Genomic DNA, 19,503 nt, shown 5'->3' with positions numbered 1-19,503 from the left:
TGCTATTATTTTTATTAGTGTGCTTGTCTCCTCTTACATCTGACTGCTTGGGCTGTCTCTTTTCTGGCTAGTCTTTCTCCTTGTCCTAAGCATATATATTTCTTATGACTCTATTCTCCCACCTTGTTCTGGTTTAGGCTCACCTATGATTTCAGTTCAGGTGGCATGCAAATATGTGTATTATCTTCTATTACTTCTGGGCTACAGACTCATTTTCCAACAATCAGCATGATCCTGACACTAGCAAACTTCATAAGCCTGATGCTGAACTCCTCTTCTATCCATACAACCAAGTCTTCTCTGGATGTGTCTCTTTTTCTTTTCTTTTTGGAGTGGGCACCACAAAATCCTTGAACTTTGAAACTTGGCTGTTAGGTCAAATGCCTTGTTTTCCCTTTTCCCCCACATTCAATCATTTGTCAATCATTTAGCTTCTCCCTTGGAAATGGCTTTCATTTCCAATCCTTTTTTCACTGCTTATCATGGGCCATTCAGAGTCATTGTTTCTTATCTCCCAACTTGCCTCACTTAAATCTATCTTACAAGCTTCTGAAGATTTCGTTCTAAAAGGTAGTTATTGATAAGACTAAAGGAACTAAGTCTTTAGCCTTAACTCCTAACACTCACTCACAGGTTCTCTACATTCTGGACAAGTTAGAGTATAATAGACATTTACACTTTACATTTAGCATTTGACTTTTGTTTATGAGTGACTCTCTAAAAGGCCAGAGGCATTTGCTACTTTATTATTTTCCTGAAGCACAAATTCAAATCACATATAATATAAAGTTGATGATAGGAAAAGTCACTTAATAAGCGTGCCTGGCCAACTGCACCACCTCAGTCTGCCTTTGTTGTTTTCTACTTATCATCAGGTATTCAGCAGTTCTTCTGAAGGTTCTGAAGGGACCACATACATTTTTCAATTCTACTTTACTGTCTTTTAGAAGGAAAAGTATATGAGAGAAATGGCATTTGTGGGTTTTTTTATTTTATAGATTGCATCAAGGGTTACTATATTTGCTAACCCTTGAAAATGTCCAGTGCTCTCTGATTTCCAGAGCCTTGCTTACATTGTTCCTCCTCCCAGTGTTTTCATTACATTTTGCTACATAAGTAACCACCCTAAAACCCAGTGGCTTAAAACAATAATCATTTATTTGCTCCCAGGTATATTTACAGTGTGGGCAGTGTTTTGAGAAGACAGCCTTTCTCTGCTCCAGGGGGTGGCAGCTGGGGTTCATGGTAGAGGATCTTCCTCAGGATGGCTCAGTCACAAGGCTGCTTGCTGGTGCTGGCTGTTGCAGGGAGCTCAGATGAAGCTGTCGGGGTAAGGGTGGGAGGGCTAGGCCTTGAATCTCCTCCATGTGGGCCTCTGCAGGTGACTGTTTGGGCTTTGTCCTTACATGGAAGCTGGGTTCCAAGAGGGAGGACACAGAAGCTGCCAAAATTTTATAATGCTTGGGCTCAGAATTCCCAGAATGTCACTTCCTCCATATTCTACTGGTCAAAGCTGAAATAGGCCCAGCTCAGATTCAAGGGGAGGACACATAAGCTCCAAATCTTGATGGCAGGAGTGACATGCATGTACAAAAAAATGAAGTTATTTGGACCATGTCTGAAGACTAGCTACCACCATCTACCCTATGGCCACGACAATACATTTCTCTCCCATATGAAAAATACACCATTTCTTCCCCTAAAATATCAAAATATCTCATCCCATTACACATCATTGCACAGTCTAGGACAGGGGTGAGGAAACCACAGCACAAGGGCCAAATCCGACCTGTAGTCAATTTTGTATTGCCCGTGAGATAAGAATGGTTTTTATATTTTCACAGGGTTATAAAAAAACAAAAACATAGAAGAATATGCTACAGAGATCACACATATTACCGCAAAGCCTAAAATATTTACTGTCTGACAGCTATACAGAAAAGGTGTGCCAACCCCTGGTTTAGGACATCGGGTGGCATCTAAATCAGATCCAAGGGCAGGTGTGGTTCCTTGGGTGCAATTCCTTGACTCGGGGAGAAAATGAGATTCTGAAATAGTGATTCTGAAATCCAACTAGTCAAATGATATCAGTTCCTTAATTCCGCTCACTTCTGCTCTTTGGAAATGATTCTCAGTGGTTCTTTGCTCCATCTTAAATCCCTTTTGAAAACAGGCCATAATTGCAGATGAGTAGCTTCCTCAGCCTGCTTCCTGCCTATAAAGTTGCAGGTCCAGAGTCCTCTATTCATTCCGAATAGACTCTGTCTATTTCAATGTAAGCTAATAGACATCCTTAAGTAGCCATAGGTTTCTTACACTTCAAGTTATAATCATCTCCCTTAGGCAAAAGCCATACTCATATTTTTATTTATTTTTTTTTCCAAAGACAGGCCCTTCTCTACCTTGGATCTGTAGGAGACTGTTCTGGGCCATATCATTTGGATTCTTAGAAGCCCTGCAGTCTAGTTAGAAGGATCTATGAAGATCTATTTACCTACCTTAAATCTTTGTGAGCTATGAACTTATCCATTGTTGTATAAGAAGTTAGCTTCAAACTTAATGACTTAAGACAACGATCTATTATTATCTCACAGCTTCTGTTAGTTAGGAATCCAAGACACTGCTTAGCTGGGTCCCTCTTCCTCAATGTCTCTCGCTGCAACCGAGGTGTCAGCCAGGCGATGGTCTTGTCGGCTCAGGCTACCGTAAGAAAATAGCATAGACTAGATGGCCTAAAACACAGACATTTATTTTTCACAGTTCTGGAGGTTGGAAGTCCAAGTTCAAGGTGCCAGGCAGTTCGGTTCTTGGTGAGGGCCATCTGTTTGGCTGGCAGATGGCCTCCTTCTCATTGTATCCTCACATGGCAGAGAGAACAGAAGCTTTGGTGTCTATTTCTCTTCTTATAAGGGCACTAATCTCATCATGGGGACTACACCCTCATGACCTGATCTAAACCTTATTACCTCCCAAAGACCCCAATGTCATCACATTGGGGATTAGTTAGGGCTTCATAATATGAGTTTTGGGGGGGATTTAAACATTCAGTCTATAACAGGCCTCCTCTAAGGCTGCACTTGGGGAAGATCCACTTCCAAGCTTACTGTCATGCGGGGTCTCAGCTCCCACTCTCTGCACAAGAACGCAGGACACGGTGAGGCCAAAAAGGAAAAACTATGGAGCCATAGATAGGACAGTCATACCGCTATATTCTCAATGGCGGCTGGTAGAGACACAAAAGCAAACATCTGCCAATACCCCAACGAGGAGTCTTCCTGCACCCCAGTCTCGCTGGCGGCTGGGAGAGACACAGGAAGTAGGATCAACACAATCCACAATCTGCTTGCTAACTGCACTTGCTAGCCACAATCCGGGCTTGCTAGCTTAGCCACGGCAGTTATATTAGTGGCTAGTGGCTAACTGGTTACAGCTGATGGCCAACTAGTCACAGCTGATGGCCATCTACTACCAAGCCAGCCTCTTTCCAAGTGAGGTTGAGAGCCTGGAAACTGCTCTCTGGGACTCCGTTCCTACACTTACTCACGTGGCTGTTGGCAGGATTCAGTTCTTTGTGGGCTGTTGGACTGAAAGCCCCAGTTCCTGTCTGGCTTCTTGGATGGAAGCCTCCACTGTCCCTTGCCACATGGGCCTCTCTACAGGGCAGCTCACATCTTAACAGCTGGCTTCTATGAAAGGCAGCAAGTGAGAGAGGAAGAGAGGGTGCATAAGATGGGGTCCATCATCTCTTTGCAATCTAACCTGGAAGTGCTATCCATCATTTTGCCATGCTCTATTTATTAAAAGCAAGTCATTAGGGCCAGCTCATGCTCAGGGGACGAGAATACACAAGGGCTCGAATACCAGGAGGTAGGGATCATTGGGGGCCATCACAGAGGCTGCCTACCACAGGATCTTCTAGCTGCAATGCACCCTTGTCTTGAACTTCACCTAAGGCTATATTTTTCTGATATCACCTTAGATTTGACTTTTGTCATTAGGCCGTTTCTTATATCGAGAGTTTTGTCCTTTGGAGAAGCTAGGAATGACAAATAGTTTTATTTCAAATCCAGCAAGTCCTGGCTTCTTTAAGCTTCCTCTAAATTCTGATTGAAAATGGAAAGGGGACAGACAGGTGGTTCAGTTGGTTAGAGCACAAGCTCTGGGCAACGGGGATGCCGGTTTGATTCCTGTAAGGGCCAGCGAGCTGCGCCCTCCGCAGTTGGAGTAGGGTCAATAAGCTCCCGGGTGTCCAGATGGCTCAGTTGGTTGGAGCACGGGCTCTCAACCACAAGGTTGCCGGTTCGATTCCCACAAGGGATGGTGTGCTATGCCCCCTGCAACTAACAACGGCGACTGGACCTGGAGCTGAGCTGCGCCCTCCACAACTAAGATTAAAAGGACAACAACTTGACTTGTATGGAGCTGATGAGTCCTGGAAATACACACTGTTCCCCAATAAAGTTCCTGTGCCCCTTCCCCAATAAAAATCTAAAAAAAAGAAAGAAAAGAAAATGGAAAGATTCCTTTTTCAGCCGATCTCATTTCCAGCCGATCTCATTTCTCTTGCACTGTATCATAAGTATCTAAAAGAAACCATTCAACCCTTTCAACATTGTATCCAAATAGCTACTTAGCCAGATCCACATGTTCATTATGTATTTTTTCTGTATCTTTCATGTAACAACAGGCTAATTTAGCTAGTTGTTCTTCTAATGTATAAATGGTGTTCCCCTTTCTCCATCCTATAATAACAATACTTTCACTCTTCTTTGATAATGTTCTTCACTAGCAGATTACTCAAAATTCTCCCAGCTTCTATCCTCCACCTGATTCCAAAGACACTGCCACTTACTTTGGGTTTCTGTGTGTCGTGCGGAGGACTCTGCTCGCTGAGCCATTTGTCTGGCGAGGTGGCCTGCGGGGTCCCTGGTTCCGCTCCCCACATAAGAATGCAGGATATGGCTAGGCCAAAAAGGAACACCCACGGAGCCACAGATAGGGGAGTCATACCGCTATAGTCTCACTGGAGGCTGGATCCACGCGACCTGCAACCTGCTGTCTGCTTCTCTGCCTGCCAACCAACAGACTGACCAACCAGTGCAGCCACAGCAGTTATATCAGTGGCTAATTGGTTAACTGGTTACAGCTGATGGTCAATTAGCCACAGCTGATGGCCATCTACTACCTGGGCCAGCACCTTTCCCGTGAGGCTGAGAGCCTGGAAACTGCTCTCTGGGACTCTGTCCCCACACTGTGACAGCAGGACCTTACCTCTAGGTACATAATTATGTTTCAGTTATCTATTGCTGTATAACAAACCAACCTAGAACTTAGTGTTTCAAAACAACAGCATTCACTTTTTTTGCTAACAATTTTGCAATTTGGGCAGGAGTCAGTGAAGACAGCTCATCTTGCTTTCATGTGGCGTCAGCTGGGGCTAAGCGATTATCCACTTCCAAGATAACTCACTCACAAGGCTGGCAATTGGTACCGGCTGTCCACTAAGAGCTCAGCTGGGGCTATAATCCTCTTCCCTGTGAGCCTGTCCATGTGGCTGCGTAGGCTTCCATGAGTACTTGGAGGGAAGTGATTGAATCTCAGAACTATTTAGGAGGTAAAGATCAGAAGACTGTCTTAAATTATGTCTTAAATGACTGGTCTTAAATTATGTCTTAAATGTACAACAATGTGAATATACTGTAAGCTACTGACTGTATACTCAAAAATGGTTCAGGTGGTCAATACTATGTTGTGTGTGTTTTTAGCCACAATTGAAAAATAATAAATAAACTCAGGGGATGATGGTGATGGCCTGGAGGTGGGTGGGGGTGGGTGAAAGAGAAAGAAATGTTATGGATGACAAAAACCAATAAAACACAGTCTCTGGCCTGAAAAACTTGTTTGGTCCAGCAGAGGATGCAGAACAGATAACAGTCACAACACATGTGGTAGACACTGCAGCTTTCTGCTGCAGTGCTAACATAGGTACAAAGACCATGCCCAAAATAGGCCTTTAATATCTGTAATGACCTGTCATTTAAGACATAATTCTAGGTTCGAATTTCTTAAAGCACACCTCAAAATGAACATAGCCAGAGAAATAGAGATGAGTAATAAAAACTATAGGTGCATACAATATTTCCCTAGCAATATAGCATGTAACCTGGTAGGCCAGAAGCAGCGTTGTAGGGTGGTGGGCAGGAAAGAAAGCAGATGTTTCTTGGTCATTAGCCCTATTTTTCTAGGATATAAAATCCCTTTGTTGTCTTACAAGTCTTAGTGCGTCTGGAAACTATTGCTACTGAGATCTCACTTTTGAAACTTTCTTTCTTTGAAGTAGTAAACAGGTCATAAAGATCATTTATATCCGAAATGAATGTACATGGCCCTCTCCCCCCCCACACTCAAACTTTCCCCATACTCACAAGATTTTATAAATAGCCAAATACACAGATTTTCATTGAGTTTTGTTGGCAACATGACTCTATTGTTCTTCCATATAAGTCTAAACCATTTCTAAAGAAAAGGGCAAAATAGGAGTACCCCTTTTACTGGCATGTTACCCCATCCCTACACACTTTTCTGAAGACACCTTGAATTTCATTCACCATTGACTATATAGTTTAGGTCTCCCTGCTTTGTTGTCAACTGCATGTGTCAGTTGACTGGCTCAGTTGTGGTTTGGGGCCCTCGTGCTGAGTCGTGTGATTTTATTTTTTATTTCTTGAAATCTCATCGATTGTCCTTTTCTGCACAGGCTGTCGTCTATCTAGGGTCTCCTCTCTGCAAAATAATGACTAATGACCACTCCATGAATCTGCCTCATGCCCCATGTGATGGCTCTCCATGCCTCCACTAATTCAGTCCCTCCTGCCAGGTCTTGGAAGGATCTGATAATGTCATTTAAGCCTCAGAATCAAAACTGATAAAACAATGTCTTCATTCATTCACAAATCATTGTTGAGTGCCTACTATGCATTAGGCAGTATCTAGATGTTGGGATCACAACAATGAACAAGTTAGACAAGGATCCTCTCATGGAACTTATTCTTGTTTTTTTTTTTTTGTTTTTTTTTTTTTTAATCTCAGAGGTGTTTGACTTTTAACAATGGACAAAATGCCAGCTTGGCTTAAAGACAAAGGAAACAGGTTCTACATTTGGAATTAAGCCACATTTCCCTGGGTGGGGGTAGGGAAGGTTCGCCCAGCATCCTGGAATCATACTTCTTCCACTGACTTATAAGAGAAGTCGGACTGGAATCATCAAGGACTAGATCAACTGTCCTTTTTCTTGGGCCCTTGCCAGGCTCCAGCAAGACAATACCTTTTTGTGCAGTGTATTCAGTTAACAGGCAAGAAAGGCCAAGGAGAGTAGAGCTAGCATTAGAGGTCAGCACAGGGGCCCAAGACCACCCCTCGCCAATGCTCGGGAAGACATTGCCCCCTCGTGGTTCCTCACACAACCCAGTGAGGAACTGGAGGTGGAAACAGTTGTCCAGGTAACTTCAATTTCAATTTCAATAGACTCTGGGTTCATTTTCACCCAGGATACACACTGTCTCCCCTATAGAAGGAAATGACATCACGACAGCAATTAAATCTCTTTATCAAAATCTTCAGACTCCCCTCATCACCAGGAAAAATCCGCTATGTAAATCCAAGTATCACTGCTGTTTTTCTCTTCCGAATGCTCTTAAAGCGGTATTTGCTTTGCTTTCCGCAATTTGAACCGGGATCTGTGATTATGTTGCCAGTGGAGTTGTTTTGGATATCCTGTCGCCACAACACCACTTTACACTCCCTGACAGCGGGAGCCTTATCTTCAATTCCCACCACCACCCTCACCCCATAGCCAGCAGCACTTAAAACGGTATAAGGGTAAAGAATGTCTAGTAGGGGTGGGGAGGGGGGAGAGATGACCAGTGGAGCAAGCAAATAATTAGAAATTGTGTTTGGTGCTGTGCTGGAAAGGAACAGCATGCTGGGAAAGAAAATTCCTGGAGGTAGGAAGTGAGGGAGAATCTACTGATGTATGGAGTTTTAAACGTAGGTGTTTGTAGTAGTCAAGTTTGAAAGCTTAAATGATACAGTATTGGAAAAGCTCTCTATGGCGCAAGAAAAATGGAAATGTCCTTAATAAGAATGTTAGCTTCCATGTGTCACACACTTAAAGTGGGTAAGAATGGGTGCTAGGTGCTATCGCTCTATCAAACTATAATCTGCTCTAATGGCAAACTCCTGGGAGATAAATATAACTACTCCCTTTTCACAGGTTCGAGGAAAGGATGCCACATGGTCCGTCCGAGGTTGGTGCCTGAACAAGCTTCGTGCGCTGACCTCCCGGAATGCTGAGTCTCTTTTAAGCAGCAGCTTTGACACTCTACAGATCAGCTCTGTTGGCCCCCGGTTCGGCTTGCAGTGAGGGGGAACATTCCCTTAGCCAACAAATATTTATCGAGTGTCTACTATATACCAGGTGGCGTATTTATAAAGCTGTGGGATTAAAAAGATAAACAGGGCACGGTCTTGTCTTCCAGGGAGGAGCTCTCAAAAGAGTCAGAAAGGCAGCCAGGTAAACATTAATTCCAGAACAGTCTGATAAGGGCTGTGACAAGAGTCTGAACTGAACAGGGGCCCGGGGGAGCCTCGCGGAGAGTAACGGCGGCGGCCGGTTCGGGGGATCGGGGGTGGGGATCGCGGTGGGAAAGGTTTTGGAGGACCCCGCGTGTGAAGTGGGCTTGAAGTTGTGCCCTGAAAACGGCGGCCCGGCTCAGGCTGCCCCCGGATGTCACTCCAGTTCTCGCATCCTGTCATTTCCAGCTGCGGACTAGGAAGGGAAGAAATAGGTGTAAACCGGTGTAGGGGTGCAAATCCCTCGTGAGAATCCCACAAACAAAAGTAGCACATCACACCTAGCGGTGGTCACACTGGCAGAGGGCCTGTCTCCTCGAAGCCCCGCTCCAAGTTCGCGAGCACCGCCACGCCAGTTCGCCAACTCCGTCCCCACACTGCCACCAGGGTAACTCGGAAGACCTGACCTTCCCTCCTTCCGCGCGGCCCTCTCCCTCGGACCTACAGCGGAGCCGGAGGCTGGGGTCTGCCGCTTCCGCCCGTGCTCCCCCCCCCCCCGCCCCGGGGCGCACGCCTTTGGGCCGCGGGGCAGCTGCCCCCGGCACAGCCCCTCCTCCCGCGGGGGCTTCGCGGTTCGCGTCTTGTCCCTCTCGGCGACAGCCTGCAGCCCACGTCCAGGGAGGGCGGAGGGAGGAGGGGGAGGGAAGAGGGGAGGGAGGAAGGCGAAAGAAAGGGCGCAGCTTGGTTGCTGGACTTCCCAGAGTGAACCAGGAGCGCGCACTCAGCCGCTCTCCGCGTCCCAGCGTCCCAGCCGCGGCCCGCGCCCCTCTGTCCCACTCCTCCTCCTCCTCCGCCGCCGCCGCCTTTCTGGGCGCCTCTCGCCCCCTCCCTTCAGCAGCGGCTAGGCTTGGGCTGCGGTCGCCCCCAACCCCTAGTCGGCCACATCCCCAACTCTCTGGGGTCACTCCTGGGACGCGCGTCCTCGCCCCATCCTTTCTTCCTTCCTTCCTTCCCCTTGCGCCCGCCCTCGCTCTCCAGGTCTCCGGCCCGGGTCCCGATTGTCTCCGGCCCCTACTCAGCCCGCGCCTCGCCCTGCCGGGTCTCTTTCTTGCACTTCCTGAGTCGCCCGCCGCCGCAGTCGCGCCGCGCCCGGGAGCCCGAACTCGAGACGCCGCTGCCCAGGCTCCAACCCGCCGCGCCCGGGGAAGGGAAAAGTGGGCGAGCGCGCCCTCGCCCAGCCCCGCGCCCCAGCCCTGCCCGGCGAGGGAGGACCGGGAAGATGAACAACGGCGTCAAAGCCGAGAAGGAGAACACCCCGAACGAGGCCAACCTTCAGGAGGAAGAGGTACTGATGGCTCGGTGCGGTGGCGGGTACGACCTGGGACGCTAACCGCGCCGGCTTTCTCCGAAGTGCGGGCGGCGGGCGGGGAGAGGCTGGCGGGATGCGGGCACTGGTCCCGGGGCACCACAGTCCAGGGGGTGGGAATTGCCGCAGACTGTGGTCCCGGGAGAGTGTATCTTCGAAGAGTGTGTTTTTGTGGGTGCGTGCCTAACATTGCGTAACTTTGAGGACTTTTCGGAAACTTTTGTAAGTATAATGCTCAGCTTTGTTTGCCCGAGATTTTAAAAGCGGAATCGAGACTGACTCCTGGGTGACCTCAGATTATTGGGACCCGGAGTATCAGGACTTAGTTCTGCGTCCGGCCCTGGAAGTTGTGGGGTGTGTTTGTGTGTGTGGTTTAAGGAAGAAGTCGGGGAAAGTTCGTCTTAAAAGATACCTTCTATTCCCTGCCCCCTCCCTTTCAGCGTTGAAAGTTCTTGGTGAAATATCTTTCCAGCTGAGGCATTTTGGATTAATAGATAACTGCTCAGCCGCATTCTTCTCTGATGAGTCAAAGACCCCGAACCTGGGTGATTAGGTTTTGTAAATGTGGGGGCGATGCGGTTGTGGGGAGCAGAGTTTAAAACTTTACAATTAACCAAATTATCCTCGAGGCAATTTTAATAGGACTTTGACTTCCGAGCGTAAATTTTATGTGGTGGGTCCCTAATAACGATAAAAATGTTGGGGCTGCCGAGCTTTCCTTTGGTGTAAACAGAATTCAGTCAGTGTAGGAGGGAAGTCCTGAACACATGTTTCAGAATCTGTAGTTAGGATATTTATCGTATCCTATAAAAGGGCTCTTTTCCTACAGGTACATGATCTGGAGTCCAAGAAACAATGTTTTTCGCCTACTTTTTTTAGATCCGACCTAGTGGAGTTCTTAAACATGCTAAAAAGAACTTTAGAATGTGTGTAAATGCAGAAAGTATGCATCTAGGTATGACCTATAAAGCATTCTTACAGGTATATCATCCTATATATAAGGCTAACAGAATGGTAAACGGATTCTAAAGTGGTTAGGATATTGAGATTATTATTGAGATAATGTTATGTGCAAACTGAAATTCTGATAGTGAAACCAAATTTTGTGGAGGATTTGATTAGTACATATAAGCCCTTAGCCCATTGTCCACTTGTAACTGGGGAAGTAAAGGAGAGAACTAAAACCACGCAAAATTAACACAAAATTTTACTCTTAACATGGATGTAGGGTAGTGCAACCTAGGTGAATTGCAGTAAGCCAAAAATTGCCTTCTCACATGAGGAAACTGCCTATTTTATTATAAACTATTATTTTGAAAAGCGTTGCTTACATGCTTGTTGTGTTGAACTACAAGTGAAGGAATACTGTTGACATTTCCTTCTTTTTCAAAGAGGGGACTTGAATTGCAAGTTCTACTTTTTTCTTGAACCTCGCTGGCTTCTTTGCTATTTATTTTTCCTGCCACTAAAATAAAATTTAAAAAATGATGACAAGTTTGCCTTTTTTTGTGAATCGCTATATTTAACAAATTCACAGAACACACCAAGGTAATAATTGCTTCAGAAGCTTTTCTATTTAAGGTAGGTTGGCAATCTGTGTACTTCAAAGGGTAAGAACATATTGTATGAAATCAGCTTTTTCTCTTCACCCAATTAAGAAAACTTGTAAATGTAAAACATTAATCAGGCAAAGTAAAGGTTTCTTTCTTTTTTTTTTCTTTTGGTAGGTAGCAAAAGAGGTTTGAGTGTCCCCAAACCATAACCTACTTAACTTGATAAAATTAAATAAAGTCACATTTTTCTGCTTAACCTTTCTCAGCCTAACTACTGCCAGTACTGAGGTGTTGTTTGCCCTGTTTCTGGTCATCTTAATGTGTGAGGTTGTGTCCAAGTAGAATCACAGGTGACCTCAGTATAGTCACTCCCTCTTACCTGTCCTGTTGTCATTACAGTGTTCCTTTTTAGGTGGGAACGGCTTGTGGCTCTAGGAAGTGTCAGTAGCTTTAGCAAGACACTTGCTATTTTAAAAACAGGTTAGGAAGATTTCAGAACCTAAGTTGTACAAAAGGTGGAGTGCGTAAAACAGATACACTATAAAGACAGAGGGTTTGTAATGTTAAAAATTCAGGAAAAGAAAGTCAGTTGGCCTGAATAATCCAGGTAATTTTGCACAAGTTCCCTGTTTTGGATTTATGTTTTGGTTTTGGAAAACTCCGAACCTCTTTTGTCTAACTCTGGAAGCCACAGGTAAAATAAATATGGTTTTTAGTGAGTCTCATTAATGTGCTCAGCATTATACAAAACCACCACACTGGACCCTTTTCCTGCCCACCCAACGATCGGCAATTTGTCCTCAAACACATCTAAAAGTCTTGGCTGAGGACTCCAGTAAACAGCACACAGACATATAAAATATATACACACATAATGACAAGAGAGGAAAAATGTGTTTTGTTGTAGTTTCTGGTGGTGATTGCACTGACGAGGAAGAGAGAGTCCAATCATCATTAAGGGAGAACGGTTTATTTCATAGATCGTCAGGGTAGTTGAGTCTTTCTCTGCTATGTTATAGAATCCAAGTTGTGTTTTTCTTTTCAATTTTTTAAATGAGTTCCTTTTATCTTCCAAGCCGTGTAGCCCTGCTTGAGAGCTTCTAAAGCTTACTCTGAAATAATTGATGCAAAACCCTTATTTGGTTCCAACTGTATAGATTGAACAGTCCAGGGTTTAGGAGAATTTTTGCAGCTTTTTAGGTTTGGAAGTTTTTGAGAACTTGGGCAGGACATAGGCTTCTGCTTTAGATAGTGTTTAAAACTGAGGAAAACTGATTTTAATATATGGCTAGCCAATTTTGTAAGAGATAATACATCTGCCTTTCTAGCGTCTAGTATGCTAAACGTGTGTGTTCCTAGGAAAATTGTCCCTATTAAGAAAAACTGGTTGTCAAAATCTTATTGGGGTGTGAGATTTATAAGGTTTATGTACGTATAGGGCATTAGATCATTTATCACATCATTTTACAATTAATAAAATAATTTCTAGAATTTGCCTTTAATTTTGGACTAGGCAGTATTCTCTTAAAACACCTTTGGCAGTTGGCGCTTGACCAGACTTTATTAAAATTAATAAATATGTAAGTAATGCACTCATTTGTCTTATCAGTTGTTTTAAATATCAACTTTTTTTCATCTAGTAGTAGATAGGACTAATTTATTTTTGGTCACCAAATTTTCAAGATAGAAATTTCTTTTTTTGGAAATCAGGTAAATATGTACTTTTGTTTCCATTTTACTTTTATGTGTGTCATTGGGTACTTTTCAGGTTGATTACAAATTATTTTTAAAAAGTGTTTTATTATGTTGAGGTGCTAGTGTTAATTTCTCCTTAAATTGCTTTGATGAAACTTTTTTGTACTTAAAAACTAAAAAAGCAAAAAGCTTGGTAGTGTTGGAATATTGATCCAAAAGTTGTTTGGCAGCAATCATGGAGTAAAGTCAGTTCTTCAAAAGTTAATACAAATCTTTGCCGCACATTCCTTCTTTTAAAGTGCTTAGTCATTTTGCCAAAATATTGGGGTCATGAAGAAAATTGTTTTTTATAATTGGCACAGGGAAAAGGTGCCATGTCAGTTTGATGTGGCAACTTCAGGTTTTCACTGAGCATTAAGTTTAATCTACGTTATGACTTGGGGAAAGTGCAGAATGGTTTTATACAATTTAACCAAGGCTGGGGCCTCTGTTATTCTAAATCAAATCTAATGCAATAAACTTGTATTTCAGTCATAGAATAGAATTTGGTGACAGTGTTTCGGATGGAAATGTGGTGACTTCATAGTAAAATGATGCGGTAAGACCACTGCCAATGTGGCATGCACTTTTGTTATTTTCCAGTAGTGGTTTTAAAATTTCCCTGATAAACCCTTATGCTCATATGCAGTCTTCTTTATTTCCAATGGCATTCGTTTATTGGGTAGTTTGGATAAGGTAGAGGTTCTTTTTGGAGATGGTTTTATATAGTTTGTGTAGGTTCATATTAATTTTTGCTTTGAGGACAAAAGTGTTCAATGATGATGGGGTAATAGTGTGGGAACTCTTGTGCATTGTGACGGTGATATAAATTAGTGCAGCTTTTTGCAGGACTTTGGCATTATATATTAAAATATGCCTAAGCCCTTTGATTCAGTACTTTCATTTTTAGAAATTTACCCAAAGGAAATAATGAGCACGCACAAAGATCTATTTATAGGAATGATTATTACAGAGTTTCTTATGATAGTGAAAATTTACAGACTCTGTATGTCTGAAATAGGGAAATGGCTAAGTAAATCATGGTATCATTCCTGAAAGAGAATATTATGTAGCCATTAAAAGCCATGTTTTAAAAGAAAACAACAGGAAATGTATTCTGTTACAGTTCTGGAGACCAGAAATCTAGAATCAAAGTGTCAACATTGCCACCCTCCCTCTGAAGGAGGTATGAGAGAATTTGATTTTGTCTCTTCCAGCTTCTGACTACATTTTAATTGAGATAATTATCAATGTTATAGCATTAATTGAAAAGTACATTAATTGATTTGAAAGTTTTATACTATGTGATGCCAATTAAAAAATATATATATAACTAAATATATAAAAAAATTAAACGTTAATAAAAGTTATCTGGTGGATTACAAATAATTTTTATTTATTTACTTTCTGATGCTTTTCTGTGCTTTCTAAATTTTCTAAAATGAACACATGAACGAAAACAATTAAATATCTTTTGCTTTGAAGAGTTCATCAAATTTTCTTGCAACATCTGTAGGTGTCACAAAACCGTTGGATTGGTTGTATTTCGTTTTGTTCTCAAGCATTGCTGTAGGAATCAGACCTCTTCTGTTCCTCGTAGCCTTTCTTCAGAATTATGTCCCTCCTTCTTTCTCCTGGCTCATTTTAGTGATCTTTAGCAGCTTTCCTTGTACTAATATGCTTTGTCAGTTTATCCCTACACCACACTGCTGGATCGTCTGATGGCCCCGACTCCTTTAGCACTGCTCTCTTTACACAGTGAAGTCCAAACTTGACATTAGGATGGCCCCAATGTACTTCCATACTCTGTAAACCATTTACTTCAACCCCCTTTTTTTCCTAGCCTGAGCTGCTTTCAAGGCAGAAGTCAAGTTTCTGCCTACATTTTTGCAGGATCCCATCAACTGAATGTCCCATCCCAAACAGATGATTGTCCTCAGAATTCTAGTAGAAGTTACTTTTTGTTATCTCCATTTAATTCCTGAATTATTACCTTCTTTCATGTATTTTTTTTAAAGGATCAGTGACATCATCGTATTCCCAATACTCAACACCTACCCAAAGTTGCTACCCCAGCACCAGGGAAGTAGCACACACTCACACATATATATGCACATAATTCTTGATAAACGCATAGTTTATAAACAGGAAATAGCCTTGTTGGTAGGGTTGGAGATGCTTTTGTACAGGTAAGCTGTTAAAAAGCAGCCACTGTTTATTGTTGAGGTCCCTTGCTCACAGGAGATTTACTGAAGTCATGGATGGACCAGCTGGGAAATGTAACTCCCTCCATCTGTCATCCATCGCCTCCATTTGAGTGCACAGGTGAGCTCTGCCTGGTCCATGCCACAGCCACTGCCAATGTGGGCCCACTCAGTCCGTTTTCATCGTTAGAATTTGGTTACTGCTGTGGAACTCACGTTGGTTCTTTGGACACAGCTTCTAGAAGCCTTGGTTAGGTGAAAGAGCTCAGCGCTCCCTGGGTTCCCAAACAAGCATGCTCTGTGTGACAGCCACTTTGGAATGTTTGTGTTCAGTTTCCTTTGGCACCTTAGTGTCTGCCTGGGGGTAGGGAAAAGGGAATGCAAATGTTCCTCTTGAAAAGTGCTTGCTTTGGTCAAAGAAAAAAACCCAGGAAGGAATGAGGGGAATGAACCTTAATCATCGCTGTAGCAAAAGTGGCTGCCTGGCTCAGTGGGCTTTGGGCCAGGTATTTACATTGATGCTGTGTTGATATCAGTATGTCATCCCTGATGGAGATGAGCTCATTTTGATGTCTGGGGATAACTTGCATGTAACTCTTTAAAGTGTGTTGGGAGAATGTTTTTAAACAACTTCAGTGCATTGTGTGTGTATATGGGAACCGGGAGGGGTGGAGTGCTTGACTGCATACTCACGGAAGGCTACATGTGTGAACTTCTCAGAATAGAGTTGCCCAGTTTGTCATTTTTACTGATAGCAGAAAAAGGAAAATACTAGAATATTTGATCCTATGAAAATTTCTGAACTGTTTTTACCCATTCGCTCAAGAAATAATGATTGCTAACTTTTGTGTCAAGGACTGGCCGAGCACTTTATATGGATTACGTTATTCCGTCCTCAGTACAAGCTGATGTGGGTATTACCATGACGATGAACCTCATTGTATGGGGAGCCACTGAGGCCCTGAGAGGTTCAGGAACAGGCCTTCATGTGCAGATTCTGGGGATACCAAGATCTGTGAGAGGTAGTCACTCCCAGTTGACTGGTGATAGCCATGTATAATAAAGCACTGAGTAAAAGCTGAAATTGTTGTATGAGTTGGGGACACAGTCAACACTGCAAGGACAGGGTGATGGAGCTGTGTCAAAGAAAACTTAAAAAGAGGTGACACGTGAGCGAAGTCTCGATTAAGATTTAGCCAGATGAGAAGAGTTGAGACAGTGTCGGGGAAAGATCGGCCTGTCTGAAGATATAGATGCTTCCAAGGGACCCTTTTGGGGAGAGCAAGCAAGACATGGCAGGAAAGGAGGGAAATAAGGGTGACCCTGGAGAGGGAGGGAGGCACTGTTGGGGAAACTCGCCGGTGGTGGGGGCTGGGCTGCTGTGCAGCAGGGACCTGGCATTCTGGGACCTTCCAGTGGGGTGGGGGAGGCAGCAGGTTTTCGAGGAGTTATTGAGAGAGTCCTGGTCTCAAAGTAAGGCAGTGGCTGGCAGTGGTGACTGAGCTGGATGGAGAGCCAGAGGAGTGTAGGGGCCTTGACAACTGTTAGATGTGCGGGAGAGAAGAGTTCCATCCAGGAATCCTCTTAGGAGTCTCCTGTGGATGACTAGCTAAATAGTGGCTGTATTTGTAGAAATAGAAAATAGAGAGTTTGGAAGGGGAATAAAAGTAGGCAACTAAGAGGTGAGGATGTTGGGTCCGAGATGCAGAGGAGAGGTCTGATCTTGAAAAGTGATTGTCAGAACAATTCAAGAATATATAGCTGGTGACTGAAAAGGTGGGTAACATGAGTGAGAGTGGCCAGAAAATTGAAGAGAGGCATTGAGACTCTAGTTCCTAGGAAACCTGTGTGGGTAGGCAACAAAAGAGAAATTTTATTTAAAAGTTCATCTAAGTAAAAAAATGCAATTTTTTTCTGGGGTGGGGGAGCTGGAAATTCTTGGGAAAAACTGAAGCAACATTTTTAAAGCTCTCTTTAATTTAGAAACATGAAAATATATTACATGTAATCTACCTAATTATAACCTAATAGTGTTCAGTATACTTATCCATTTGAAAGCCTGGATGGGGGCTGGGAAGCTTAGAAAAATCTAGGTATATACAGTATTTCTTACACTCTTTTGCTTTCATCTGCAGTCTCTGGAAATTGCTTTCCTCTAAAAGTTGCAGTTAATTCCCAGGCTTTCACTTGTTCAATTTTTCTTTTCCCAACCCTGGAAGATTAAGCTATCATAAACTTTATAGATGTGTTTGGAAAATAAAGGTGGATGGCCTAAACAAGCTTCAATATAGGTGTGTGTGTGTGTATGTGTGTGTATATATATATATTAAACTTTTATTTATTTTAAATGTGTTTTTCCAGGACCCATTAGCTTCAAGTGAAGTAGTTGTTTCAATCTAGTTGTGGAGGGTTCAACTCACACTGGCCCATGCGGGGATCGAACCAGCTACCCTGGTGTTAGGAGCATCGTGCTCTAACCAATCGAGCTAACTGGCCGCCTCTGGCTTGAATATTTTTATAAGAAGAAACTTCTCCAAGTTGCTTTGTTCCTTTTTGACTTTATTGGGGGTGGGGTGGGGTGAAATAGTAGAACGAGACTTTGGCCAGAGCCCAAGGTTATCTATTCTGTGGGTCACATTTTCAATTTATTCATTTCGAGCTTTTCTATAAGTTTGCTGCCTTTTCTGCTCATGGCTAAGTGTCAGCTGGTGAAGAAAGAATAGTAAAAATAGTCTGAGAATTTAAGAAAATAACTTGCACTTGTATTTCTCAGGTTTTAACTATTCTGATGCATATTATGTAGAACACTGGAGAAAAAAAGGAAATAGCAGTAGTAAATGCCAGTCACATCAGGAAGGTTAGTTTCAAATTCCAGGCTGCAATACAGTATTGTTACACAAATTTAAATGCTGAGGAAATGCTGTAGTAGTAGCCTAGCTCAATCCTCTCAGCCCCTGGGATTTTGCAAAGGTGTGAGAAATCTGGGAGTCTCAAATTGAAATGCATCTCTCCAATCCATGAAAATAATTTAGAGGCCAATTTCTACTATCAATTTATAAATCATGAGTTGATTTATAAATGATGTTCCTCTGCTCTTCCTCACTTATGGTACCAGGTCAACATTATCCTAAGAGAAGTACTAAAGAATAAAAAAATTTTTTTTCCTTGAATCCCCAGGATCCTGTTTTGTGAAAATTTCTCTTTGGCCCAGCTATAGGATGGATAGTTGGGGCCTCGTGAGAGAAGGTGCAGCCTAGAAAGTGCTATCTTATTACAGAAGTACCAGAATTTCCTTTGTGCTTGGAGGGGAAGTGCTACAAAAGTGTAATTACTTTACCCAGCATGTGTGATTTACAGGACTTAAAATGTGTGAGTTTCCAAAGAGGCATCTGTTTTTAAATACAGTATCCCTCTAGCCCAGCAGGATGTGATTTGGGGCAGGGGAGGGACAGACTGACACACACACTCTTCCGTCCTGTGCCTGCCCACGGATGCTGGGTGACAGAGAACTGAAAACATTGGTAATTGCTTCTCCTCAGGGCCTTGCTAATCAGTAGAAGGAACATGGGAGGGGCTGGAGTCCAGGCAGCCGCTACTTGGCCAAATCACTGTTCTGATTCAGCTTTCTCCCCTCTCCACTTTGCTAAGCCCAAGTCTTTCTTTTCCAGGACCGCCAAGCATTTTCCCATTAATGAGCAAAAGAGAATCGTTAGAGCTGACACTCAGACCATTTTTGTTGCCCAGATTTCCTTTTAGTCTTAACCTGTAAGAAGATTGGAGGGAGAATTGAAGATCAGGTACATATTCAAATATACTCAGACTTGTAAAAGCATTTATGGATTTTTTTGCACATCAATTCATCAAGCACTTACTGAGGAGTGTCTATTCTGTTTTGAACATTGCACTTTAGCCAAATGAGGTGTTATCCCATGTGTAGAGAAATAAGAAAACTGAGGCCCTGAGAGATTAGGTCGTTTGTCTAAGGTTTTACAGTGGGTAGAAGCTTAAAAGTTCTCCAGTGGTGCACGCGGTTCATGTGATCTGGGCTCTGCTGGTCTCTCTGACCTCATCTACC

General features: G+C 43.3%; 1 protein-coding gene across 8 annotated transcripts in view; it reads left to right on the top strand.

The window, feature by feature from the left end:
• Nucleotides 1-9,338: 9,338 nt before the first annotated feature.
• Nucleotides 9,339-19,503, top strand: part of RBPMS (RNA binding protein, mRNA processing factor) — a 158,054-nt gene continuing 147,889 nt past the window's right edge. For 6 of the 8 annotated variants that reach the window (XR_004422812.1, XR_004422811.1, XM_033103888.1 and 3 more), the window contains exon 1: nt 9,348-9,916. Coding sequence is in view for 5 of the 8 variants with exons in the window: in XM_033103888.1 (XP_032959779.1) it covers nt 9,851-9,916 (66 nt within the window). In the remaining 3 variants the exon portion in view is untranslated. Of the gene's footprint in view, nt 9,917-19,503 lie in introns of all 8 variants that reach the window. The other 2 variants (XM_033103890.1, XR_004422813.1) reach the window with 2 other exon arrangements.

This window comes from Rhinolophus ferrumequinum, chromosome 4 (genome assembly GCF_004115265.2).
Source record: "Rhinolophus ferrumequinum isolate MPI-CBG mRhiFer1 chromosome 4, mRhiFer1_v1.p, whole genome shotgun sequence".
Lineage (NCBI taxonomy): Eukaryota > Metazoa > Chordata > Mammalia > Chiroptera > Rhinolophidae > Rhinolophus > Rhinolophus ferrumequinum.
This window is presented reverse-complemented; position numbering and strand designations above follow the sequence as displayed.